The sequence below is a fragment of the Geotrypetes seraphini genome, chromosome 9 (genome assembly GCF_902459505.1).
Source record: "Geotrypetes seraphini chromosome 9, aGeoSer1.1, whole genome shotgun sequence".
Lineage (NCBI taxonomy): Eukaryota > Metazoa > Chordata > Amphibia > Gymnophiona > Dermophiidae > Geotrypetes > Geotrypetes seraphini.
In genome coordinates, this window is record NC_047092.1 from 25578675 (window position 1) to 25606396 (window position 27722).

Genomic DNA, 27722 nt, shown 5'->3' on the forward strand with positions numbered 1-27722 from the left:
CCTCACTTCTTAACCCTACCGGCTGTCATTTCACCTTCCTTCCTCCACCCCCTATTTTTTTTTTTTTTCCAACTCCTCGATCTAGTAACCTAGAAGCTACTTGCCTACACTACTGGAAGCTAGGCCAGGGAATAGGCGCACCAGTTTGAATAACCTACACTTGCTGGAGGTAGAGAAATACTGGAATTTCTCACTGAGATCCAACAGGTTATATTTATTAAATTTGATATACCCCCTTTACTAAAAAAAAAAAAAAAAAAAAGGAAGCAACTCCAACAAATTAGGAAAGCAAAGTTAATACCACAAAAAGACAGAATTATAATCAAACAAGAGGGAGTGAGAGCAGAGACTAATAAACTAAGAAAACCCTGGGAATTAGAACGAAAGAATATAAAAAGACAGGGTATATTCTATAGAAGGTGAGCAAAGCAGATTTCCACATGGACTCGTATAGCTATACCGAATAGCATATTTTACTATTTGTCTGAATATGAATAATGAAAATTATTTGGCTGAATGGGCACTCAGCTTAATATAAATAATAAAAACAACTTAAAATCAGAGAACAAGTGTGTATTTCAGTAGGATTTAGCACAGTAGAACCTCCGATTATTCTTATTCAAATTTATATCACTATTAGAGAATGACACGAGGACAAAATTTTTCCCCGTCCCCGCAGGAGCTCAATTTCATCGTCCCCACAAGGTTTGGCACTGTCCCTGTGCCTGCCCCATTCCTGTAAGCTCTGTCTTAACCACACAAGACTCAAACACTTATGATTTTAAAGTGTTTGAGGCTTGTGCAGATGAGGATAGAGCTTGTAAGAATGGAGTAGAGACGGGAAAATAACTTTCCGGGATGAGAAAATTAGTTCCCATGGGGACCAGGGAAAATGTATCCCCGTGTCATTCTCTAATCACTATTCAGTTGAATACAAATATGAATATTCTGTGCAGCCCTAATTTCATGTGAGAGGCTGGTGGACTACTAAGATAAACTATGGTACAGGTTCTATGTGCAATTGAATAGAATTTTAAATAAGTTCTAGGAGGGAAAGACCTCAGAAGCCTGCGCCAACCAGAATAACAAATTCTGTTGTGGTTATACAGCAGGACAGGTTTGTAATCATAGGTCTCACACACCCCTCCACACCGGTTACCAACACGACATTTTTATCGTGTATTCAACATTTCTCACATTTAAACCGGTGAATAAACAAAAAAGAAAAGCACTTATCTGCAATAAGGATAAGAGCCCGACGGGACCCGTTTCGCCACTTTGAGGGCTTCGTCGGGGGACTTTTTTTGAAAGTGTGTTCAGTTTAGACTAACACTTCAAAAAAATGGACTACTAAGATAACCATGAATATTACATTTATTTATTTATTCACCTTTCTATACCATTCTCCCAGCGGAGCTCAGAACGGTTTTACATTAATTTTATTCAAGTACTCAAGCATTTTTCCCTGTCTGTCCTGGCAGGCTCACAATCTAATGTACCTGGGGCAATGGGGGGGGGGGGATTAAGTGACTTGCCCAGGGTCACAAGGAGCAGCATGGGTTTGAACCCCCAACCTCAGGGTGCTGAGGCTGTAACTTTAACCACTGCCCCACATGCAAGGCATTGTATATGGCATAAGTGAAGAAGATAACACAAAGGAAAGGAGAGACAGGGGAGATATGATTCAGACGTTCAAATACTTGAAGGGTATTAACGTAGAACATAATCTTTTCCGGAGAAAGGAAAATGGTAAAACCAGAGGACATAATTTGAGGTTGAAGGGTGGTAGATTCAAAGGCAATGTTAGGAAATTCTACTTTATGGAGAGGGTGGTGGATGCCTGGAATGCGCTCCCGAGAGAGGTGGTGGAGAGTAAAACTGTGACTGAGTTCAAAGAAGCGTGGGATGAACACAGAGGATCTAGAATCAGAAAATAATATTAAAAATTGAACTAAGGCCAGTACTGGGCAATCTTGCACGGTCTGTGTCTGTATATGGCCATTTGGTGGAGGATGGCCTGGGGAGGGCGTCAATGGCTGGAAGGGTGTAGATGGGCTGGAGTAGGTTTTAACGGAGATTTCGGCAATAGGAACTCAAGCACAGTACCAGGTAGAGCTTTGGATTCTTGCCCAGAAATAGCTAAGAAGAAAAAATTTAAAAAATTTAAATTGAATCAGGTTGGGCAGACTGGATGGACCATTCAAGCCTTTATCTGCGGTCATCTACTATGTATGTTACTATGTAGGTGCACATGACTATGTGCCAAGAATTTAATATGAACAACCACAGGAAGCCAATGGTGCTGAATAAGGAAGAACGTAATTTGATCACATCACTTAGTTTATATGGTATTGTCACTGGCAAAGTTAAGTTTATCTACCTCTATCTGCTGGCAGGGAAGTATAGCAACCGCTTGTTAAGGATGTCATAGCCCTTAATGTGTTAAGGACACATCATTTAAGATCTTCTCTTCCTTGTTTTGTTTTCAACAAGATAAACACTTAATCCAACTTTCAGGCCCCCATTCTATTATCAAATATTCAATAATCCACTCAGTAATCAGAGAGATTGTTTAAAAACAGGCTACCTCTGCTTGCTTTATTTTTCTTCTTCGTATTTCTTTTAGTTTCTGTTAACCGAGTCAAGCTCTATTTTGGTTGACGACCTGATATACAAAGCTAAGCTTTAGTTTAGTTCACCAGCGTTTGGATTTTAACCATGCTTACACTATGCAAGTCACATCAACATTCTTGAAACCCTCTACAAATTATACCACTACTGTTAAGAATTACGACCACCACTATATAGGTTATCCCAGTGTCTCTCTACTATCTTGGGCAGATAAGCATACATGATTCCATATCCTATATAATAAAACCCTAAGCGCGCATGCGCACTTAGGGTTTCGTGTTCCCTGCTGCCATGGTGTGTGATCCGTGGCCGTGTTCCATTTTAGTACCCGGCGGCAGGGAACACTCTGGCCACTCCCCTCCTCCCGCCCTCACTCACGAACCGCTGCTGCTGGAGGAAGCTGCAAGCAAGCTTTCTCCCAGTGGCGCCAGAGCCGCATCATCGCCGCCCAGTACCGCTGCCGACGCCGCTCTTCAAAGGAGCCTGGTGAGCCTGTAACAAACTTCGCAGGCTGCTCAGCACCTCAGTAGCACGTTTCGGTTTGCTACAGCTGGCCGCTATCCTCACCAGGCTGCAAACGAACATGCTGGACAGGGGAAGCAGGTAAGGGGCGCTGATGGGCCGGGCAGCAGGGAAGAGGGACAGGGGGAACACGGAAGAGGTGCTGATGGACGGGGGAACAGGAAAGAGGGACAGGGGGAGCACGGAAGAGGTGCTAATGGACCAGGGGGAAGGGAAGAGGGACAGGGGGAGCACAAAAGAGGTGCTGATGGACTGGGAAGCAGGGAAGAGGGACATAGGGAGCACAGAAGATGTGCTGCTGGAAACGGGGGACATAAAAGGAAGGGGGAAGGGCTACTGCTGGACAGGGGGAGCTGGCAAGGGGTGGTGGTGGACAGCGGAGGAAAAAGAGACAGAAAGAAAGACAGCCAGAAAGCAGCCAAGGAGAGAGAGAGAGAAAAAGACACATCTATTCTAGCACCCGTTAATGTAACGGGCTTAAAGACTAGTTTAATATAACAGTTCTCTTCCTTACCCTCATGTCTTAGCAAACTGGGGGGGGGGAACTCCAAAAATACAGCTACCAAGTGTGTTCCAAAAACATTCAGACTTCTAAACCTCCATGAACTAACTGGCAGTACTCAAACTACCAGCAAGTCCTTGTTGCTTTGTCGTGAGCTATAGCCTGTCAGTTAACAACTTAGCTACTCCCACTGAGCTTCCATTTCATTCTCTGCTTTTTTGTTTGCTTCATCACCTCTTGTCTTGCAGTTTGGCTTTGAGGAAGTAAAAGAGTTGGCTGGATGTATTGCCACACATCCCAACCTTTTTCCTAATAGTGTCAGAGAATATGACAAGATAAGGAGTATTAGGCCCATTTAACAACACCCCTCCTTTGAAAGACACAATAGACATCTACCATCTCCCACTTTCCTTTTATCTTGAATCCTCTGTGCTTTTCCCATGGTATCGATTGGTTACTGCGGTAATCTCCAAATCTTCTCTAAAAATCTACTCTGTGCATCCCCACTCCCCTCATTGTGAAGAAATGTGTCATGTTTCTCCTGGAGTCTAATCTCCCAGACATCAGGCATAGGAAGAAAATCTTTTTTTTTTCCAGATTGCCTTACAACAACTAGTCTTAGGTGCACAGCTTATAAAATTATTCCACAGCAAAAGCTATTAGAAAGTTGTTAGAGAATACAAATATGCAATGTTAAATCAACCAAGAAAAAAATAAACAGCTTTTTATTTTTATTTTTTTACTTTTTTGGTTCATGTTAATATGTCTTAAAACTGATTTAGACAGCACTAAATTTAAAGGCAAACTAATGTGTATTAGTGAACATGCAGATCTCTTGAACAGAGCAACCGGTTGTGCAAACAATACTTAGAATTGTGGTCAAAGTCCCCTCTGAGGACACTATCCCCTGAATTCTATAAAAAGCGCTAAAAACTGCATGCACAAATTTTGCCATGTGCCCAATTTGCATATGCAATTGAATAATGAGCATCAGCATCAATAATTAGGACTATAACAACTGGCACAATAGGTTTTTAATTAAAATTTCAGTGGAAGTCAGAAAACGGAATGTGGAAAGAGGAAGGTGGATGAGGGAGTTTCTTCCATTTACATGCAAAGTTATAGAATAAGGGGATCTACCCCCAATTTAAGTACAAGGAATTGCACCATGTTCCAGTTGGTGCAAACGGCTGTGCCCCAAAGTTAGTCATGGTTCCCAGCGCTAGTGTTATTCTATAAGCACCTTTGAGCATCATTTATAGCAGTGTTTCTCAACATGCAGTACACAGTAGTGCTGCATGATTCAATTGCATGGATTCATCCCCCATCTCCCCCCCCTCGAATCAGCGGCAGGCAGTGTGTGGGAATTGCTTCCGATACCACAAGATTCAATGCTGATTCAGCCCTTGCCCCCACACCCTCCCCTGACCTAAATTTGATTCGATTTCTATCCCGTCCTCCCGGGAGCTCCTGGTCTGCCTGCTAGGGACTTCCCTCTGCCACGTCACTGATGACATCACAGAAGGAAGCCCTGCTGGGGAAGCTGCTGAGCTGCCCATTTGTCACTGCTACTTTAGGGCAGAGGTGGCAAATCACCATTGAATTGGAGACAGGGGAGAGAATCAGCACCTAATCTCGTCACAATATCAGCAGCAAGTCCTACACGCTGCCTGCTGCTGACTCGGAATTCTCTCCACAGCAGAGGGGAGATTTCCAGGTTAGTTGCAGGCAGCCCATGAGTCACTGCCAATACCATGACCAAAAGAGTACAGGGAAGGAGAGGATGTCTGATGGAACAGAGGGAGGGAAGAGGTAAGAGGAATAAAATCTGGTGGCAAAGGGAGAGGGGAGGGCGACAAGAAAGAAAGATGGGGGAGTAGATGGAGACATGCATGGTGAGGGGAGAAGATGAAACTGCAAATAATGGAAGAGAGGTAGGGAAGATGGTGCATGGAAGGGGATAGAAGATTTGACACAGGGCACAAGGAAGGGGGAAAGAGAGGGGTGTTGGACATGGGGGTAGATGAGAGGGAGAGAGAGATACACAGGAGGTGGAAGGAGAGAAGGAGGGAGATGTTGGATCCAGGAGCAGAATGAAGTGATGGAGATGCACAGAATTCTACCATGAGTAAACAAAGGGGAAGAAAGGGGCGAGAGGGAGAAATGATATGGTGGTGGAGAGGGAACAGAGGGACAGATTGAAGGGGATGCAAGGGGGAGGAATGTTGGACAGTGATGGAGGGAGAGATGTGGTATGGTGCTGGAGAGGGGTGATAGAAGGAGAAATGGGCATGGGGATGGTGGGCAGTGATGAAAAATGCTGCACATGATCCGGGAAATGAGAGAGGGAGAAATGTTGGACTCATGGAGGGACAGTGAAAGATGTTGATTGGGGAAGGGAAAGAGGTCCAGAGGAGAGAAAGCATGCAGGAGACAGAAAGAAATATTGGATGCACAGTTAGAAAGAAGTGCAACCATCATGAAATCACCAGACAACAAATGTAGGAAAATGATTTTATTTTCAATTTAGTGATCAAAATGTGTCCATTTTGAGAATTTATATCTGCTGTCTATATTTTGCACTATATTTTTCTGTTTTTCTACAGTTGTTACTGAGGTGACTGCATATTTTAAAGTCATCTGCCTTGATCTCTTGGGGGGGGGGGGGGAATTTCTATAACATATTGTGTGTGTATGAAAAATAGATGGACAAAATTGCATTACAATTAGTACTATTATTATGGTGGTGGGGTCTGGGGCAGAACCTTCCTTCTAGTGGAGAAGAATAGCACAGTGGTGTATTTCCCTCCATATGCATTTTTGGAAAGTAAGATTTAGTTGCCTCTGTTCACTGCCACCCTTAACTGTGTCCACATTCAAGTCTTCTTTGGTCTCCTTATCTCCATCTCAGTATTCCTTAAGCTACCCAAGCCTGCAGTTGTTTGTTCTTTATTTATATATACACATTTGAGAGGTGTTCCATTTATCTACCTGAGTACGAAAGAAAAGTATCAAGCATGTTGAAAAAAGTCTGTGTATTTAGTGACATATCTCAAGATTACTCATGCACAGTTGCAGCTCAGTGCAAGTCTAATATTCCAAGAGACAGGATGTCAGGAGAGTCCTCATTCAAATCAAATAAGAAAATGCTAGATTTGGAGCACCATTCAGTAATAAAATTTCTCACAAAAGAAGGTAAAAAGCCAAAGGAGATCCATGAACAAATGACTGCTGTTTATGGTGAGTCTGCCCCATCATCCAACAAAGGAGCAAGCAGTTTAAGTGGGGTAGAGAGTCCACTGAATATGACTCACACTGAATGGCTTGTGGAAGCAACTTCCACAGAAATTCGCAAGAAAGTCAAGGATTTAATTTTGTCAGGATTTAAAGTTTCCCAATTAGCTGAAGAAAAGGGCATCTCGGCAGATACAATTTGGAAAAAAACTCATAAAAAGATGGGTTCCAAGAATGCCAACACCATGTCAGAAGGCCACAAAGCTCCAGTGCTGTCAAGAGAACTTGAAGATGTTCTATGAAGACCAAGTTAATTTTTTTTATTGTTTGTTGACAGGAGATGAAACTTGGGTCTTTCACAGAGATCCCAAATCCAAAATGGAGTCAATGCAATGGAAGCACAAGTCATCTTTCACCCTGAAAAAGTTCAAGACAGAAAATCTGCAGGCAAAGTTATGGAAATTTCCTTCGGGGATGATGGACTTTTGCTTCTGAAGTTCATGTCATACAAGACAACCATAAACGGGGAGAATAACATCAACACAATGATCATTTTGCAAGAGTCAATCGAGAAAAGACAAGGAAAACTCACAGCAGGCCTGCTGCTTCTTCATGACAATGTGCCGGTGCACATCATGACAATCATAGGCTGTCATCCAAGAATGTGGGTTTTAGCAGCTGAATCATCCACCCTACACACCTGACCTGGCTCCCTCAGATTATTTCCTGTTCTGAGTTTTGAAGAAATCTCTCCGTGGACAGCAGTTTTCAAGTGATGAAGACGTCAAAGAAGCTATGATGTCCTGGTTTGAAGGTCAAACAGGGGAATTCTTTTTGTTAAAGTCATTGCAGGAAAAGTGGATGAAGTGTATGGAGATATCAAGGGACTATATTGAAAAATAAAACAAACTTGTTTTTTTTTTTAATTCTTCTCTTTCTTACTGAGGTAGATAAATTATTGAATGCTCTTCATATATATATATACATACACACACACACATTTATATGTGAATGCTTTGTGCTGCCCTCAGCTTTTTTATTTCACGGCATCTTGCCATGTCTTGGGCTCCTAAAACTACTTTTAGTAAGTTATTGAAAAGCTGTAATTTTGGCAATGTTAGCACTGTAAAACATAAATCAAGTTTTCAAACGTTGGCACTGCCAAAAATTATAGCTTCTCATTTGAAGCTACTACTTTAATTTCAGTGCACATTATAACACGGAAGCCCCAACGACATCATGAAATGAAACCTCCCTGCCCCAGCCTAGAGAGAACAACAAAAAAGAAAACAAGCAACTAAACCCAAGGCAAAACAAAGGCTTCCTAATTTTGTTTAGAAATGTAAAAACAAATGCAAATGCCCTTTTCCTTTAAGTAAAATGCAATAAAGTTAAACCCCTAGGTATAAACACATTGAGAAAGATGACTGCTTAGAACAAAGAATTTATAGGACAGCAATTTTCAAGAAGGGAAAATGGTTTCTATGATCTGGGCAGAGAAAAAGGATTTTTTATCCTTCACACAAAGTCTCCATACTAAAATGGCAGAAGACAGCTTTTTCCATTACAGTATTCTTACATTGTTGCAAAATACTTGTACAAGTTGAAATACTATCATTTATAACATTTATATTCTGCATTCTCTACAATTCTAAGCAGATTACAAGTGCCACGTACATATAAACAAGTACAATCACAATATACACACAGCCAAATTTTCTATTAAAAACCATATCAAATAAAATTCACAATTTGTTTACATAGCATGTAAAAGTTACAGCAAACGCATTTGCACAATTTTACTTAATTTTAAAAATTTGTGTTTCATAATCTTCTGGGATACACTATGGCCCAAAATCTATAGACGGTGTTCTCAGTGGCTGCTAATCACGTGGCAGTGCTGTTTATATAATCGCGCCTTTGGGAATGGCAGGTGCCAGAAATGCAGGCCAGGGTTTTCAAGGTCTACCTTTTACATTAATCATTCCTACGGAGGCGCTTTATAGCCATTAGCCATACCTACGGTGGCATTAGGCATCATGAAGCACCTCCTTAGGCGTGATTCCAGCACCCATTTTTAAAACTTTTTAAACAACGTTTTGCACTTAACTTAAACAACGGTAAGGCACCTACCAGTGCTTAAGTTAAGGTGCCAATTATAGAATATGGGCCTATATGTTCATCTAAGTTTACCCAACTGCTGGGATTCTATCTGCATATGTGGTAGTCTTACTCAGAGGCTCAACATTTCTGAAAGCTGGTGAAATCTTAAGTTGTTAGCACCATTGTTGGTTTTCCATTGCTTCATACTCAAGGACTCCGCTTCCAAACTAGAAAGTTGCGTGGGGACAGAAATCCCACCCGTCCCTGCAAAAATTCCACCTGTCCTTGCAAAGAATCCCTCCGTCCCCACCCGTCCCTATAAACTTCAGAAATAGTTAATTAAAGGCTCTGGTGGAGACCCATTTACAAATAAGCAAAGATATTAATTTAGAAATATTAATTGGGAAGAATACATACTTTGTAAACAGGTTTCTACCAGAGCCTCTAATGTAAATATAAAATAGAAATACTCAGCTGATGAGAACCCCCAAGCTGTCAGCTGAGGACTTCCTTTGCAGTTGGCTGGGGATCCCTTTTGCCAAGCTTGGGAGATAGCAGTAGCGTCCCTGAGTCACAGATACTGGCACTTCAGTGGCTCATGGATGCTGCCAGCGATTGCTGTGCTTGGTGGAGGGGAGTTCTGGCCGTCTCTAGAGGAGGTCCTCTACTGGCGGTGCTTGGGGGATCCCCACCAGTCACAGCAAGGGTCAGCAAGTACTTCAAAACTATAGAAATAAAACCAGAAATGCATTTCCTTTTCTTTTGAACACAATACAAAGACATCTGCTATATACATTTCCCAAGCTAATATATTTTAGTCAATAAATTACTTTTTTTACCTTTGATGTCTGGAAAATTATTTTTCCATCAAGTTGGTCCCGGTTTCTTTTTTCCACTTTCCCATCTTCTGTAAATTCTTCTGTTGCTGTCCATTGGTTCCTCCTACCATGGTCCAGCATTTATCCCTCTGTCAACCCCCAGACCATGTGCAGCATCTTTTGCCCCTGCCCACCAACCCAATGCCCAACATTTCTCCAGCACCATGCCACATCTCTCCCTCCATTCCCTTCACCACTATGTCCAACATTCCTCCCTCTTGCATCCCTTTCAATCTGTCATACTGTCCCCTTTCCACCACAACATTTCTCCCTCTCATCTTTTTCTTCCCTATCACCTGTACCTTACTCCCTCCCTATGACCAAAAATTCTCCTCTTTCTTCCATTCCCCGTGTACACCATCTCTCTTTCCCTCTCATTGACACACACATGCCCAATTCTCCCTTTTACATTGTATTTTGTTTACCTTCTATCTATTACTTCAGACCCATCAGTTGACTCATTTCAATTCTGCACTTGTATAGTTTTGCACTTTGATACATACACTAACAAAAAGAATTCTTAAATGCTGATTTCCCCTTAAAAAACTAGATAACAGTACACTATGATATGCATATGGTCAGAAGTCAATAAAACACACACAGAAAATACAGAATGGGCCATCTAAAGAAAGCTAACCCCCCCCCCCCCAAATGTTGAAAAGCAAAAATCCAGAGAAAGTGCAATAAACTTTGAAAGGACAAAGCCTAAAGAAAAAAACCCAAAATGCATTTAAATAATCACTTACCAGATATGGGTTCTGAATACACAACACTAAACAGCCCTGTTTCTCCCGACTGACTGAGCTGCACTTCTTCGCAGGACAGCGGGCCCTGCCTTTTCTACCCCCTTCCTGTCTACCGAGTGCTGCACGTCTTCGCAGGGCAGCGGGCCCTGCCTTTTCTGCCCCCCTCCTGTCTCCCGAGTGCTGCACGTCTTCGCAGGACAGCAGGCCCTGCCTTTTCTGCCCCCCTCCTGTCTCCCGAGTGCTGCACGTCTTCGCAGGGCAATGGGCCCTGCCTTTTCTGCCCCCTCCTGTCTTCTGAGTGCTGCACGTCTTCACAGGACAATGGGCCCTGCCTTTTCTGCCCCCCTCCTGTCTCCCGAGTGTTGCACGTCTTCGCAAGGCAGCGGGCCCTGCCTTTTCTGTCCACCTCCGAGGCTCCCGCTAGACTTTACCGCTCCCAAGTGCTGCACCCGAAGCCTTACCTCTGACGATGGGGGAAGACTTCCAGGGCGGCTACGTGTGGTGTGCTGGGAGCAGAAGGGCAGGAAAAGAAGACGAGCCATTTGGCTCGAGCTGCCTCCCAACCCTGCGGGATCCCTGAGACCATAAGGGGCGTCCCCATGGGATCCCCGTGACCCAAAGGGGGAACCCACAGGATCCCCGTTCCCATGCAGCTCTCTATTCTAAACTTCTGGAGTAGAATGAAGCCGAGAAAGAAAAACTGCTTGAAAACAATGGCTAAATTCTGTAAGGAGATTCTAAAAATTTGATATTGAAGACAAACGATTATACTTCTTGAAATAATAACCCACCCACCACCATTTAGAGCAGTGGTTCTCAACCCTGTCCTGGGGACCCCCCCAGCCAGTCGGGTTTTCAAGATATCCCTAATGAATATGCATGAGAGAGATTTGCATATAATGGAAGTGACAGGTATGCAAATCTCTCATATGCATATTCATTATGGATATCTTGAAAACCTGACTGGCTGGGAGGTCCCCAGGACAGGGTTGAGAACCACTGATTTAGAGGTTTGGGAAAGTTACAATAAAGGCCAGAGATATTAGCAGCACCATTTATGTAAATGTTATTTGGTTCTCCTTATTTCAAGTGTTAGATGTGTCTTCAAAGTTTTGGTAGATTTCCATCTTTTCTACCCACTCACATTTACATTCTATGGCATGTCTGTTTTAAAATCTTTGTTTTATTTGTGCTCTGTTGATTCACAGTTATAAATCATCTTATTCTGTTGCTATTAATTTCATGAAGGTTTTGATGACATTGTCAAAAGATGATCTACTGACATTAAAAAAACCGAGTCGGGATAGTGTAGAGTGAAAATGATTGGGGAGGGACTTCCTTGAAGAAACCATAGGGCTAAACATATCGGAAAGATAAGTTCCCTTCTGACGCTGAAAACAAGAATATAATAAAGCTAAGTCTCAAGCTAAGTATTTATGAAGTATATGGGATATTTATTGGGTTTTATTACAAATCACAGTTGATTTAAATGTAAGTATTAAGAAAAATCTAAAGCAGATCTGATGACAACTGCACAGATTCTTATGAAGGAAAAGTTGCTAGTTCATAAGAGGCACTTCTGAAGGTCTTACAAAATTTTTTTTTAAAAAATTGAAATCAGTGGTGATATAGTACTATTTTTCAACATCTTGGCTTTACACATACACAGCAGTTTTTAAATGAAATGGGGAAGAATATAAGGAGAATCTGGATTTAACTCTTGTCTTTCTAGTAGTTTAAGGTGAGTTACATTCAGGTGCAGTGTTTTTCCCTGGAAGATTTACAATCTAGGGCCTAGATTCTCAAAAAAAACCATGTTAAAAAATGAAGGGCTGCTATTGTAGCTGTTCTGTTAACGATTTCAAAAAAGCGAGTCATTTTCAAAAAAACTCTCATGCAAATGAGGTTAGCGGAGAGTAGTGAAAACTCAAAAAATCTGCATGTGCCCATCGCTGGTGATAGCAATGGGCACATGCACAGAATAAATGCAGAGAGGGAAACTCCCCCCCCCCAAAAAAAAAAAAAAAAAACACAACAGCGGGAGAGATGTACAGTCTCTCCCACTGCCAACCAACAACCCCACCCCCCTTTGCAGTGGAGAAATGCCCATTCTCTCCCTCCACAAAGTGACTCTCCCCCCAGCAGCAAGAGATGCCCATTCTCTCCTACCACAAACAAAACCCCCTTCCCTGCAGCAGGAGATGCTGACTCTCTCCAGCTGCCAAGCAACCTCCCCTAGTAGTGGGAGAAATGCCTAATCTCTCCCGCTGCCACACAACACACACCTCCTTCCGACCCTCTCACCCTTACCTTGAATTAGTTGGCTGACCAGAAGGATACCTATTCCTACCCCTCCCCGGAGGGACCCGAGGCTCAGTTAAAGGCCCCTCCTATGGGAGTGGTCTTATGCGTCTGGGCCAATCAGAGCCTTAGGCCCCTCCCCAGATGCTCCGGGAAGGGGCCTAAAGCTCTGACTGGCCCTGACATTTAAGGCCCATGACATATGAGGGGCCTTAAACACTGGATGCACTGGGGAAGGGAAGGCCCATTTTGAAGAGGCAGGCCATTTTGAAGAGGCATCCCTCTGGTAAGCCAACTAATTCAAGGTAAGGGGGAGAGAGTCAGAAGGTAATGATGTGTAGCAGCGGGAGAGAATGAGCATCTCTCCCACTGCTAGAGGAGGTTGCTTGGCAGCAGGAGAGAGTGGGCATCTCTCCTGCTGCTTGGGGGTTTGTAAAAGCTGACGCCGTTCTTAGAAAATGCCTCTGTGATTTTAAAGAATCCAGAGTGCTCATTTTAATGTTGAAGAGCCTATTTGCATGGCAGTATCAGAGATTGCTAGAAAGCTCGCTAAAGACAGAGATAAGTCATTTTGATAATCCGCCACTAAAATGCGTGTAGACTAAAGCATCGGAAACCAGTTTAGCGACCGCAAAACTTTTGAGAATTTGCCCTCCGTTTGACTCGAGGTGATGGAAAATTAAATGGATTTGCCCAAGATGAAATGGAGCAGCAGTGAGATTTGAACCCTAGCTTCCCTGGTTTTCAGCCTGCTGCTCTAAATATTAGACTTATCTGTTGGAATGCTCACTTTTTGGCACAGAATATAATATGATCAAAATGAAATTATTCATCTAAAAATGCATGCTCTGAAAGTTTAGCTATGGTTTAAGATTTTTAACTGTAGCCCAAGTTTTAGCTGCTCATTAAAACAAACAAAAAACCAAAACAAACCAATAAAATTCACTGTTCTCCCATAATGTGTCCTGGGTCTCAGATAGTGATCTTCATTCCCTATTATTACAGTATGATTTTTTTTCATACTTTTGTAATCCATAGAAATGAAAACAGAATATGGAAAAATGGGATGTTATTTACAAAAAAAAAAAAAAAAAAAAAGCTACAAGAGGTTCTAGAAACTGTTATATTCTGTCCTAACACAAGATGAAAATAAAACCAGTCTTCTCATCCTTTTCCCCTTCACCTCTGTTGGCTCATACCTGAAAGGAATATACCAGAGCCCTCTCTCTCCGATTCATCCCAATAAAAAAATTAAGGATTTTTACAGAAGCTTAACAAACAGTGGAAACAAAACCGCATGTTATTTTTTATGATATTACAGGTTACTGCATCAAATAATATTCAATGTCAAGATTTAACAATTCAAATACCACTCAGAAGCTTCAAAAAACTTGATAGCACTCTTCAAACTTAATGCTGCCACCAAAAAAACTGGTTGTTCACTATCATCTTAAGATTGGCCAACTCTTCCATCACCCTTGAATATCAAAATCCCTCAACCTAGAAGAGAGACAGCAGAGAACTGCTGCTCAGAGCATGGAAAACAATGGCAATTCCTCCTTCAAAGATGGTGCCATGTTCCCCATGGTTGTCAGTGGCCAAGCCACTATAAATTATCTGTATAACCAGTGAAATGAGAAGTTATACACCTTCTTGAAGGAAGGTAGCAAGATTGATCCCACATCTCTCACCAATACTTCTTGTAACTCAAGGCAAACAACTTATTCCTCCAATACTTTGGGTATAAAACCTCCACTGTAAGTTCTTTTGGGCAAGGAATTACTCAATTTACCTGTACATACGTAATTCACCTTGAGTTTAGATTTGAAAAGTTAACAACAATCTCCAAATCTATGCACAGAAAAACTGGGTACTATTAAATGATTCCTAGGCAAGGAAAGTCTCTTAGAGATGCCTGCTAGCAACAGACTTCTTCGCCGAGTGTGTCTTCTCACAGTCGGAGCTGCCCCAGGAACAATAGGAATCACTATAGCACTAAAACCTCACAATTCAAGAAGAAAGTACCTGAAAAATAAAATAAATCAGAAGACAACTTCTCAACTCATTTGCAGAAATGAGAACTGACAGGGTTGCAGCACCCTTTGGGAGGAAAGGTAGAGCCGTGCAAGAAGATGATTGGCAGCTTCCGCGAGTAAACTTGCGGTTTCAGAGTGACTACCCATTAGTTCTGGATCTCTGCTCCTGTTGCATTGGAAGTGTGCTATAGTATTGGACCAATGATTCTGTCACAGTGAAAGTCTAAGCTGTTTGGCTGAATTTTTGTACAGTATATTATGATGGTCTGCTTCACACAAAAAAAGCTGAATACAGGACACGTATTTAAGTACTGTAAAGATGTAGAAGTTGTTCTTTCTTAGGATTGTGTGCATTTTGAATGTATGAATCAAAGGGGGTGTAAAAATGCTGGAACCAATTTCATAAAGCTTGCTCCTCAATTTCCTTACCACACAACCAACCACTGTTGGCACACCCTTTCCCTGCTGTCCCTGTGCACGTCATTTTGTTTTGGACATTCCATAGTGAAACCTATGTATGGTAACAGCTACCGACTCATCTGTATAGATGGCAGAGAAGCCCAGCAATGCCTGTTGCCCTGGAATAATGACACCCTTTGGTTAACTATAAAATTCATCCTTTGAAATCTTGTTACCGACAATGAATGGTTAGATATCATCATGCTTGGTTTTATTATTCTTTACAAATCAACAAAATATTTGGGAACTGTTTCAAACCACTCCTCCCCTCTAGATCAGAAAAACAAAACACCACACAAAAGATAACAAAACACAAACACATGGAGAGGGATTGGAAAGCATTTCATAAGCCATAAGCAGTACTAAGACTAACTATATTATCTCTCCTTTGTTAGAGGTCTTTATTTTTAAAATTATAACTAATGGTTTTGATTTAAAATGCAAGTCTGTTCTAACTTTCCAGGACCATTTCTCTCTTCAGCTTATAAGGACTTCCTCCAAATTTCAGTCTTGGGTGACTAAGCTATGGCTATTCTAAGACTCTAAGAAATATCAACACAGTGCACTGATCTACTTAAATTCAGAGTATATAGCATAACCAATTAAAAGCAGCTTAGGAAAGCATTAACACAATAATATCTCCTTGGGAAGGAAAAACACATTTACAGACAAATTGCTGTTATTTTAAAGCTACAATTTTATTACACCAATGAAAGTACTGATAGCTCATGAGTTTCATGCTTGAAATTATTGATGCAGAACATTCAGTATCTAAAGTAGAAGCTATCAAAATGTGGCACCTTACAAAACAGTATGGGAACTCTAGCCTGGCAAAGGACTGTGAGCAATGCAATTCAAAACAGGAAATGAGTCAGTATAGTGGCTTCCACCAAGGCTTTGAAGTCAATATAGTGTTGGATTTACTGTACCTATAAGCTAAATAAGTTCAGAATTTTTGGGGCGCTCTGAAACTTTCATATGGCTTTTTATCAAACTTATTTAAATGTTCGAAAGACAGAATTACTTTCATCTGTACTTTTAAAATGGCTTTATACATGACAACTTTAGGTTATAGTTTAAGCATAAATTTTCTGTTTTCAGGCTCAGTTTTCCGATTTTACAAACAAGTTTATTATTACTTATATTTATAAAAATTATCCAAAATGTCTTAATTTTCTCAGAGTGATATTAATATATATCAATGTATGCTAAAATTATATTTAAAATTATATTTACATATTGTTTCTAGGGTATATGATACAGTATAACTTATTAACAAGGGGTCTCACCAAGTAAATTCAGCACTGAACCAGTAAACCCAAATCTTTAATGGCAACATTTGACTCCTATTACCGTGTTTTCCCAAAAATAAGACCTACCCCGAAAATAAGCCCTAGCATGATTCGGGGGGGTAGGTCTTAATATAAGCCCTTATCCCAAAAAATAAACCCTAGTTGTCGGCAGCAGCGCTTCCCCGAGCACCCCCCCCATCTCTCCCGCCGACCACAAGACCGAAATACTGTACCTTGTAACAAACAGCAGCGTCACAGCAATGTAGGCAGACTGTTTTGCAGCCTTTTCCTGCCCAGGCGTTCCTTTGCCGCATTGATGATGTCATCAGCAACACAGCACACACACCCGGGCAGGAGAAGCCGCGAAGCAGTCTGTCTACATTGCTGTGATGCTTCTGTTTGTTTCAAGGTACAGTATTTCAGTCTGGCGGTCAGAGGGAGAGATAGAAGGGTCGGCGGGTGGTTGTGCAATGGCAGCAGGGAGTGGGAGGGATACAAGCTGCAAAGGTTCTGCTGCACAGGGGGATGGGAGGTAGGGAGGTATTCAAAGACACTGCACAAGGGGATGGGTGAGGGGAGAAAAGATGCCTCACATGTGGGGGAGAGAAAGGAAATAGGAAGAATTGGGGTGGAGGAGAGCAAGGGAGAGATGATCATTGTACAGTACATGAAAAAAAAGAAGACCTACTCTGAAAATAAGACCTAGTGCCATTTTTGGGCCCAAAATTAATATAAGACAGTGTCTTATTTTCAGGGAAACACGGTACGTGTAGTAAACCTAAGAGAAATTGTTAGAGAAACATAGGATATTCCTTTATGTACAAAAATTACGACTAGGACCACATAACACATTTGAACAAAGAGCTTAAACAAAAAGTATAAAATGACAAATTTATTGTATATTATGTTGTAAGTTTTTACTTTGCAGATAGTTGGTACATTTTACTGACGCCAACTCCACACAGCCTTGGCTTTCATTAGTAAAAATATTAAACATTGTATACGCAAAGCATAATGGTTTAATTTTTTTCAGCAGTATTACATGAACTGACATACCAATAGTTTGCGTTGTAGAATATATTCGATCACACACACTCTTTTACAGCTTTTGAGTTTACATAGGCTCGCTAGTATTAAACCTTGCTACTTTTTGGGCACCCTGAGCAAATCACTTAACCCTCCATTGCCCCAGGTATAAAACATAACATTTTATTTGTATACCGTGATACACCGTAAAGTTCGATGCAGTTAACAGAGGATTAAGCAGAAAACCGTACCGAAGTGGTGAAGGAACAAATACAAATAACTTAGGAGCATAATGAGGCCAGTGTTAAATACAATCATTGTAAGTTACATAGAAACATGATAGCAGACAAAGGCCAAATGGCCCATCTAGTCTGCCCATCCACAGTAACCATTATCTTTCTCGCTCTGAGAGATCCCACAAAAGACTCAAGAAGTGAACAGCTTTTGAATACCGGTACAGTTATAGATAGGGAATCCCAAATGCAGGTAGCGAAAAAAGGGGAGTAGGTAATAAGTACTAGATGTATCTGTGCATGGAGTTTTCACAGTCATCTGGTAGGAAGAGCATAAGAGACATGTAGAGAGAGCACAGGGTTTAATGCTTTGCTAGGAACTTATCAATCAAGTATGTTTTTAAGCCTCGCCTAAAGTGCAAGTATGAAGAGGACCCCTTTGATGGTTCCCAGCTTATGTGAGCAGCTTGATGGGATAGTAGTTTTGTGATGTACCGTATTTTTCGGACCATAAGATGCACTTTTTCCACCCCCAAAAAGGGGTGTGTGTTTTATGGACTGAATACACTGCACCCCCCCCCCCCCCCATACCTTATTTTTAGTGGCGGTGGTCCAGTGCGGTCTCCTGGACGGCTGCCTTTGTCTTAGAAGAGCGACGCACAACGTAGTGGGGCTAGATCAGGGGTCTCAAAAGTCCCTCCTTGAGGGCCACAATCCAGTCGGGTTTTCAAGATTTTCCCAATGAATATGCATGAGATCTATGTGCATGCATGCTTTCAATGCATATTCATTAGGGAAATCCTGAAAACCCGACTGGATAGCGGCCCTCAAGGAGGGACTTTGAGATCCCTGGGCTAGATTATGTACATCCAAGGATACTGAAGGAACTTAGGGAAGTTCCGGTGGCTCCACTGGCTGACCTTTCAATGCTTCTCTAGAATCAGAGTGGTACCAGAGGACTGCAGAAGTTAGATGTGAACCCTCTCCACAAAAGAGGAAGTAAGGAAGTAGGGAACTATAGGCCAGTAAGTTTGACTTCTGTAGTAAGTAAATTAATGGAAATGCTTTTAAAACAAAGAATAGTGACATTTCTGGAATCCTGTGACTTACAGGACCTAGGACAAAATGAATTCACTAGACAGAGGTCTCGTCAGACAAATCTGATCAATTTCTTTGACTGGGTAATCAGAGAATTGGATAGAGAATGTGTGCTAGATGTGGTGTATTTAGATGTTAGCAAAGCCTTTGACAGTGTTCCACAGACGTCCAATAAATAAACTGAGTGTCCTCGGGATAGGTCCCAAAGTGATGGACCGGGTCAGAAACAGGTTGAGTGGAAGGCGATAGAGGGTAGTGATCAATGGAGATCGCTCTGAGGAAAGGGATGCTACCACTGGTGTGCCTCAAGGTTCTGTTCATGGGCCTGTTTTTGTTTTTTTGTTTTTACATCTTTATAAGCAATATTGCTGAAGGTCTATCAGATAAGATTTGCCTCTTTGCTGATGATAACCAAAATCTGCAATAGAGTGGTGTGAAAGCTTGAAGAATGGTCTGAAATTTGGCAGCTATGACTTAATGCTAAGAAATGCAAAGTCATGCATTTGGGCTGCAAAAACCCAAGGGAATGGTACAGTTCAGGGGGTGAACAACTTCTGTGCACAAAAGAGTGGCGGGACTTGTATGTGATGACCTAAAGGTGGCCACATAGATTGAAAAGGGGATGGCAAAAACTAGAAGGATGCTAGGGTGCACAGGGAGAGGTATGACCAATAAAGATAAGGAGGTATTCATGCCCATGTATAAGACTCTGGTGAAACCTCATTTAGAATATTATGTACAATTCTGGAGAGGGTACTTTCAAAAAGATATAAACTGGATGGAGTTGGTTCAGAAGAAGGCTACTAAAATGGTTGTGGTCATCATAAGACACAAGGGGACAGAAAGATCTCAGTATGTATACTTTAGACTAAAGCGGGAGAGGAGAGATATGATAGAAATGTTTAAATACTACATGGCATAAAAGTATATGAGGCAATCTTAAATTTGAAAGGAAGCTCTAGAACGAGAGGGCATAGGATGAAATTAAGAGGTGATAAGAGTAATCTAATGAAAAATTTTTTTTTTTTTTACTGAAATGGCGATAGATGCATGGTATAGTCTCCCGGTAGAGGTGGTGGAGACAAAGACTGAGTTCACAAAAGCATGGAAAAGGCATGTAGGATCTGTTAGGGAGAGACTGAGATAGTGAATGCTGGGCCATTTGGCCTTTATCTGCCTTCATGTTTCTATGTATTGGCCTTGGGTGTCATTAAACGCCACTAGGCAGAAATGTAGGCCTTTAAAAACCCTGGCCTATATTACCTGCACCTAAATTTGTCATTTGGTGCTGATAGCCGCAATTCTCTAAGTGACGTCTGAATGTGATTGACATGTGGCAGGCAACTTTTTTTATGCACCTGCCATTTCAGGTGCCACTTATAGAATCAGCCCCAAAGCGTATTTTAAGAGGGATTAAAAAGATATTCCAGAAAACAGGCATTCGTGTCTTTAGTGTAAGCACCAAAGACACAAATGTAATTACATTCCTCCTTGAGAATCATTTGTGTTAATCACTTACTGAAAGATCACATTTGTTATTACCTCTGCCATCTAAATTGAAAACACAGTACAAAGCTGGCATAAGCAGTTTGAGTTGGCATCAAGACTCGACAGTGACTCCTAGTATATTAGGTCTTGCAGATTATTAAAGTGCACACCTCACTACACACAAAATTTTACGTTTTATCTAACACAAGGATCAATGCAAATAACGGTGGGTTGGAGCCTTGTACACTGCTGGCTGAGTATACAACTTCTAACAGAAATTTAACACAAAAGTTTTCCTCACTGATATAAGCAGCTAATCATATGCAAATTTGAAGCATACAGAATGTGTGCACTCACCAGGGCAACTATTTCAGATATATGTGCATAGGATAGTCTGTACTGTGCAAATGTCTGAGCAAAAAAAAAAAAAGTATTAGCACACAACTATGCATGTGCTAGAATGTTTTCTTTAGATAACTAATGGCATCATAAACAATATCTACAATATCAATGTTTATGTGCAGAATAACATTCCGGAATATGCACAGATACAATTTTTTTCTGCTGAGACTTGTGCACAGAACCATTATCCCCCATTATCTTAAGGGTAGCGGGTACTGTTATGCTCACAGGAAGAGAGCAGTGGGTTGAGAACCAAGGGAACCGGCTCAAATACCACTCCTGCTCCTTGTATCTTAGGCATGCCCCACTTAATTTCCATTGCCTCAAGAATGAATTCAGATTATGAGTCCTCCAGAGAAAATATTTACTGTACCTGAATGCACACTGCTTTGATAGAATGATATTAAAAAGAGAGAGAAAGACTGGCATTAAATCCTCAGACCCTCCTGCAGAAAAATGACTCATACTTTAAAAAGTCTTCTGCATACTTCTCTGTATTTGGGCAGAATAATTAATAGCCTCACTACCATTCATTTTAATATATGTGCTGGTGACTAATGTGATGTTTTTAAAATTACCTAATTAATCTAATAATAATAATAACAGCTTATATACCGCAATACCGTGAAGTTCTATGCGGTTCTAACTGCTCCAGCAGAAAAAAAAATGGTATTGCAAAAGGTATTGATATAAGCTTTAAACGTTTCCCTTGATTTCAGATACACCCAAACGAGACCTCTTGCAGTGTAGGTAAAACAACAAAAGGGTGATCACATGCAATGTGAGCCAAAGCAGCATCCGACTTCTTTCCAGTTAAGTCAGCGATTCTCTGGTGTTTCTTCCCCCAGCATATGCTATAAAAAAGGATCTTGACAAATAGTATAGTAAAGACCTCATATACCCGGGGCATTATTCGATTTTCTTTCATACCCTTACTGGAGTGGTGTATTCATCATCGGTCCTTTATTTATATCATTTTCCTTTGATTGTAAGATTTTTTTGAGTTACTTAAGGTTTTCAATTTGACATTGGGATTATCCTCAATGCAACAGGACCTTCAAAAGGATCTAACACAGCTGGAAAAGTGGGCCGAAAAATGGCAGATGAGCTTCAACGTGGGGAAATGCAAGGTCATGCACGTGGGGAAAAAGAACGCGATGTTCACATACAAAATGGGGGGAACACCACTAGGGGTCAGCAACCTGGAGAGAGACCTGGGAGTGATGGTAGATGCAACACTGAAGGCATCGGCGCAATGCGCCACGGCCTCAAGGAAAGCAAACAGAATGTTGGGTATCATTAAGAAGGGTATTACAACCAGGACGAAAGAAGTCATCATGCCGCTGTATCGTGCAATGGTGCGGCCGCATCTGGAGTACTGCGTCCAGTACTGGTCACCGTACCTCAAGAAGGACATGGCGGTACTTGAGGGAGTACAAAGAAGAGCAACTAGACTGATAAAGGGAATGGAAAATCTCCCATATACCGAAAGATTGAAGCAGTTGGGACTTTTCTCCCTGGAGAAACGAAGACTTAGAGGAGACATGATAGAAACCTTCAAGATCCTGAAGGGCATAGAAAAAGTAGACAGGGGCAGATTTTTCAAATTAAGGGGCGCCACAAGTACAAGGGGGCACTCGGAGAAATTGAAAGGGGACAAGTTTAGAACAAATGCTAGGAAGTTCTTTTTCACTCAGAGGGTGGTGGATACATGGAACGCGCTTCCAGAGGCTGTTGTAGACAAGAAAACATTAAATGGTTTCAAAGAAGGTTTGGATAGATTCCTAGAAGAAAAAGGGATTGAGGGGTATAGATAGGTATAGACCATTGCTCAGGCAATGGGCCTTATGGGCCACCGTGGGAGCGGACCGCTGAGCAGGATGGACCTAGGGTCTGCCTCAGCGGAGGCAACTTCTTATGTTCTTATGTTCTTCTTAAAACATGAATCAGTCTCACCAATGTTGTATTCCAATCATATAAGGCAGTATGTGGATGCTGTGGCTGGTCAAACTGGATGGGCCATTTGGCCTTTATCTGCCTTCATGTTTCTATCAGCCTATCAAGCTCTTTACATGCTCTAGTCTAGAGCAATGACTCCCAAACTAGGGCTCCTTTTATCAAGGCGCGCTATGGGGGTTAGCACGTCAGTCATTTCATCACGTGCTAACCCCCGTGGCAGCCTAAAATCCTAACGCCTCGTCAATGGAGGCATTAGGTATTAGCGCGGCAGGCAGTTTAACGTGCGGTATTCCGTGCGTTAAACCGCTACCGCGCCTTTGTAAAAGGACCCCTAGGTTCCTCAAGAAGTTAAACTGTAGAATCAGTATGTATGAACATGTATATGTTTTCATAAATGGAGGAGGATTCCTCAGTGTATGAAAAAAATACTATAGGGGTTCCTCTCAAAAATAGAGAAATTTTCATATTGGACAATTTTGTTGCAGGGTTGATGACAAGAAATTATGGTCTACAGTTAACTTATCGTACTCATAATAAGAGTTTAAGAGCATGATAGTCATATCTTAGTGAACTGAAGGCTTTTTTCACATGATTTGAGCCAATTCACAAAAATAATAAGGCAGATTCAGAGCCTGTCCAAACAGAAAAGATGTCATCTAAAAAATGTTTTCAAAATGGGATAAGCCTAGCAAATTCAGAAGAATTATAAATAAATTTCTGTTCAAACACATCAGGCAGTCACATTGAATTACTTCCTTCAAATGAGTATAAAGTGAGACACAATTCATACTCACCAAAAAACAATGTTTAAAAATATGCAAATCCACAACATATGTAACAATGGGAGGTTTCACCTGAGATGACTAAAAGTTTTAAAAATAAACCTACAAAATTTCAACAATGGCTCTGTTTATTTGCAAATAGATACTTACAAGAGGTGAATATTTGGTTCTCAGACCAATTAGAATTGCTGGTGGGTTTACAGTTAAGACAAATTGTCTGCAGCTCATGACCGTGGTGGTCTTTTAATAAAATTTGTAAAATATTTTCTTCTGCAGGAGCAGTTTCATTGATTGGAAGATTTTTCTGTGAAGAAGTATTTTCTCAGATTACTTCTGAGTTTATCCCTTCACCTTCATCCTATGCCCCCAGAAACGGATCCCGTTCGTTTCAATTCTGCATTGTCAGGAATAAAGGTGCATAACACTACCAACCTATATATATATGCGCTGTCACACAAACATATGCACACTATCATAGGATTATTAGAGACTACCAGGGATCTCAAGTGCTCACAGCCAGAGGTCTGAGTTATATTTCAAAGCCAATGACTAATTCGTGAGCTATCATCGGTCCCGTCTGTGTTCTCTATACCAATACTTAGTGGTTTTAAATATTAATGAATTTGTTTATAAAAGTCTAATTCAATGATTTGCCGTTCTGTGTAATTCAGAACTACTTAGCTTTCTTTCTCTCTCTCTCTCCCTCTGATTGATTCTACGGAAGATCTCCGTTTCGCACCCATACATTGACAAGGGGCTTCATCAGGAAAAACGCCAAAGGCCACTCGTACTGTCTTTAGCGCGGTGCTGTTCGTCTGCAATTGTAATCGGGAGTCTGCTTTCTCTCTGAACTCCCGGGATCTCAAGATCTTGTCAATGTATGGGTGCGAAACGGAGATCTTCCGTAGAATCAATCAGAGGGAGAGAGAGAGAAAGAAAGCTAAGTAGTTCTGAATTACACAGAACGGCAAATCATTGAATTAGACTTTTATAAACAAATTCATTAATATTTAAAACCACTAAGTATTGGTATAGAGAACACAGACGGGACCGATGATAGCTCACGAATTAGTCATTGGCTTTGAAGTATAACTCAGACCTCTGGCTGTGAGCACTTGAGATCCCTGGTAGTCTCTAATAATCCTATGATAGTGTGCATATGTTTGTGTGACAGCGCATATATATATATATATATAGGTTGGTAGGAATAAAGGTGCAACAGGATAAAGTATTTCTGACACCCCCTCCCTCGGTTCCAGAGCTGAAACAGATTCTCCCTCCTGCACATTTTAGAAAACTATCCAGCTGTATACACAACTGTCCTGCCAATGACTTACTTTTGCATTATAATGAAACAAAACCTATAAGTTATAGGTATTATTAACCTTTTAGATTAACTGTAGACATCAAATATTAAGCTTGTTTGACTGTTGCTTCCAATATCCAAGAGGAGAAACATGAAAACCTAAATTCTCTCTAATCATAACAGTGCGGATACACAGAAGCAGCAACCACCCAACTAGATCTACAGGCTGAACATTTATTTGCCTATAACTCCACACAAGCGAGTTTCCCCCCTGCAACAACCCCGTAAAAAGGTAAACGAATTCCCAAGACAGCGACACAGCATTCACTGGCCCGACAGACCGCCGCAGAGACTGAACTTCCCAAAGCCCCGTACACTTCCTTTCTCTACTACCAGACCTGCAGCTCTTCCAAGGCCCCGGAGAGTCTTGCGCAATATCCGCAAACTTCTCGCAGTCTACGGTTAAGAGCAGCAATTCTGCAAGCTCCCCCGACGCTTAGAACAATACCGTTGCCAGCATCACCGAGAGATTCCCCTTTGCCCAAAAAAATCCGCAGGAAAATAAAGAGACAGAACGTTTTCTAAAACGTAGAACGAGACCTTTCACACACACACCCCCCCCTCACACAAATATCCCATCCCCCGCCATTATTTTTAGAACGGAATAATCCAGAAGCAACGTGGACATCCGCCCGGGCGAGGACCATTGTTCAGAGAGCGCAACATCGGTGCAGGGAAATGGTCGCAGCTCGACTGAAACAATCGCAAAGAGGAAAAGGGAAACGGAGGGGGGGGGGGGGGGAAGAATCTCTGCAGCCGCCGGCACACTCCCGTGACGGGCGGAGGCCGCTCTTCTGAGGGGCGCTCGGTGAGGGAGGGGGAACGCAGCCGTATGGCGCTCTCCCCCCCCCCCCCCCCGAAAAGCGGCGACGCGCCTCCTCGCCCCCATTTGCACTGGGTCAGCGCCCCCTGCCCCCCCCCCCCCACTCACCATGAAGTCGCAGGCGAAGTTATCCTCGCCGCTGGTGTCCTTGTCCTTCATCACCCGCACTTTCTGGATGAACTTCCTCAGGATCTCCGCCTGGTCCATCCTGGTCGCCGGGGTCTCCACGCCCCCCTCGGCCGGCTCGGCAGAAAGGCAACGAGCGCCTCCCGCGCTCTCCCGCGCGCGCGCTCAGCTCCAGCGCCCGCTCTCCTCACTCTGCCCCGGTCATCGCCCGGGCTCTCTCGCCCTTCCTCCTCCGCCGCCGATAAAAAGAAGCGACGCGCCCGGTCGGCTGCACAATGGACGGCCAACGAGGCTCCTCGCCACAGCGGCTCGGCGACACTCCCTGCCGAAGCAGAACCGGAACTCGCCGCCCAGGCGCAGAGGCCTGTCAGGGGCCACGCCTCGCTCACGTTTCCTCCCCCCCCTCCCTCCGGGCAGGGAGCCGATTGGTTGGCGAACCGCACCTGCAATATCCGATTGGAGGCCGTGCGCGTCACTCGCGAGGCAAAGCCTGCACGCCTCCTTTTGCGGGCTTCAATGAGATCTCTTCTCTGGGACCCTCCCGCTTCTGAAGAGGCGGGGAAGCGCGTGCGTTCCGCTCGTTTTGGGCGCGCGTCTCTTTACCTTACGAACTTTCTGAAGCTATCCAATCTCTAAAAGTACCTCGGCCGTTCCCAAAGGACCAAGAAAGCCTATACGTGTAGCCCTTACAAGCTAAGGCTTATGTTCTCCTGCCAGCGAAAGCCCCGCCCTCCCAATTCTGATTGGCTAGCATCGGAATCCCGGCCCTGAAAATGGGGGTGGGGCTGGAAAATGGGGGGGATGGACTAGCGCTGTAGACTCCGCCTTTTGGGGGAATAGCGCTTCTTGACGTTGATCGAAATGACCTATAATTTTTATCCTTGCGCTTATTTTTTTTTGTTTTTTTACTGTAATTCATTAATATATTACTTAATTGTTTTGCCAGTAAACATCTGAATTTCAATCTTTTATTAAATCAAAAGTAATACATACAGTACTGTGCATCCCACCCACTAGAGATTTAGCAGTTTACGAGTCCTGAATGCTCAGACAGCAGTTTAACTGCAAAGGGGCCAGGAATAATTCTTAAGCTGGACATATCCTTGAATTTCAGAAGGCCTCTGTAGAGAAACTGGAAATATAGGAGTTATTGAATGCCAGTCAGAGGCGATAGGACAGAAACTGGCACTTATTCTAGCCAGTAAGATTAGAAATCACCTATATAAATTAACACAAGCCAACTGCGCGTGTTTTGCCTTGTCTCTCTAGTGAGGATGTTCCCATACTGGACAGACAAAGCAAAAGCAAGATTCAGAGATGATTTTCTCATGTGAAACAGACTCCAGATCTGTAGCAGTTTTTCCAGAGATGAAGATTTAACAGCTCTGCCCAACAAGATAAACTCATAACATAAGATATGATGTATTACATAAACCAACTTGAGCTTGATTTTTCCTTGCCATGTTCAGGGCACAGACTCTAGAAATTTGCTCCACACACCTTGTGCTCCAGCTATTGATGCTGTTATTAAAATCCCACTCCAGCCTATCCAAACCTGCCCAGCCATGATCAGGTCATAATTCAGCCCTGCATTTAAGGGCTTATGGGAGTTAATACAGAGGCCAATAAGAACATCTCCTAGCACAGACAATGTGCTCAGGGGTGGCCCACTATGAGCATCAGGAGCAGCGCAGAGCATTCAGCGCAGCTCCCTG

At 42.4% G+C, this 27722-nt stretch overlaps 1 protein-coding gene across 7 annotated transcripts in view; it reads right to left on the minus strand.

The window, feature by feature from the left end:
• PTPN12 (protein tyrosine phosphatase non-receptor type 12) overlaps positions 1-26730 on the minus strand; it is a 179321-nt gene extending 152591 nt beyond the window's left edge. For 3 of the 7 annotated variants that reach the window (XR_004540573.1, XM_033957664.1, XM_033957665.1), the window contains exon 1: positions 25990-26697. Coding sequence is in view for 3 of the 7 variants with exons in the window: in XM_033957664.1 (XP_033813555.1) it covers positions 25990-26088 (99 nt within the window). In the remaining 4 variants the exon portion in view is untranslated. Of the gene's footprint in view, positions 1-9831; positions 9856-25989 lie in introns of those variants that run through there. The other 4 variants (XM_033957666.1, XM_033957662.1, XM_033957667.1 and 1 more) reach the window with 4 other exon arrangements.
• Positions 26731-27722: the final 992 nt, after the last annotated feature.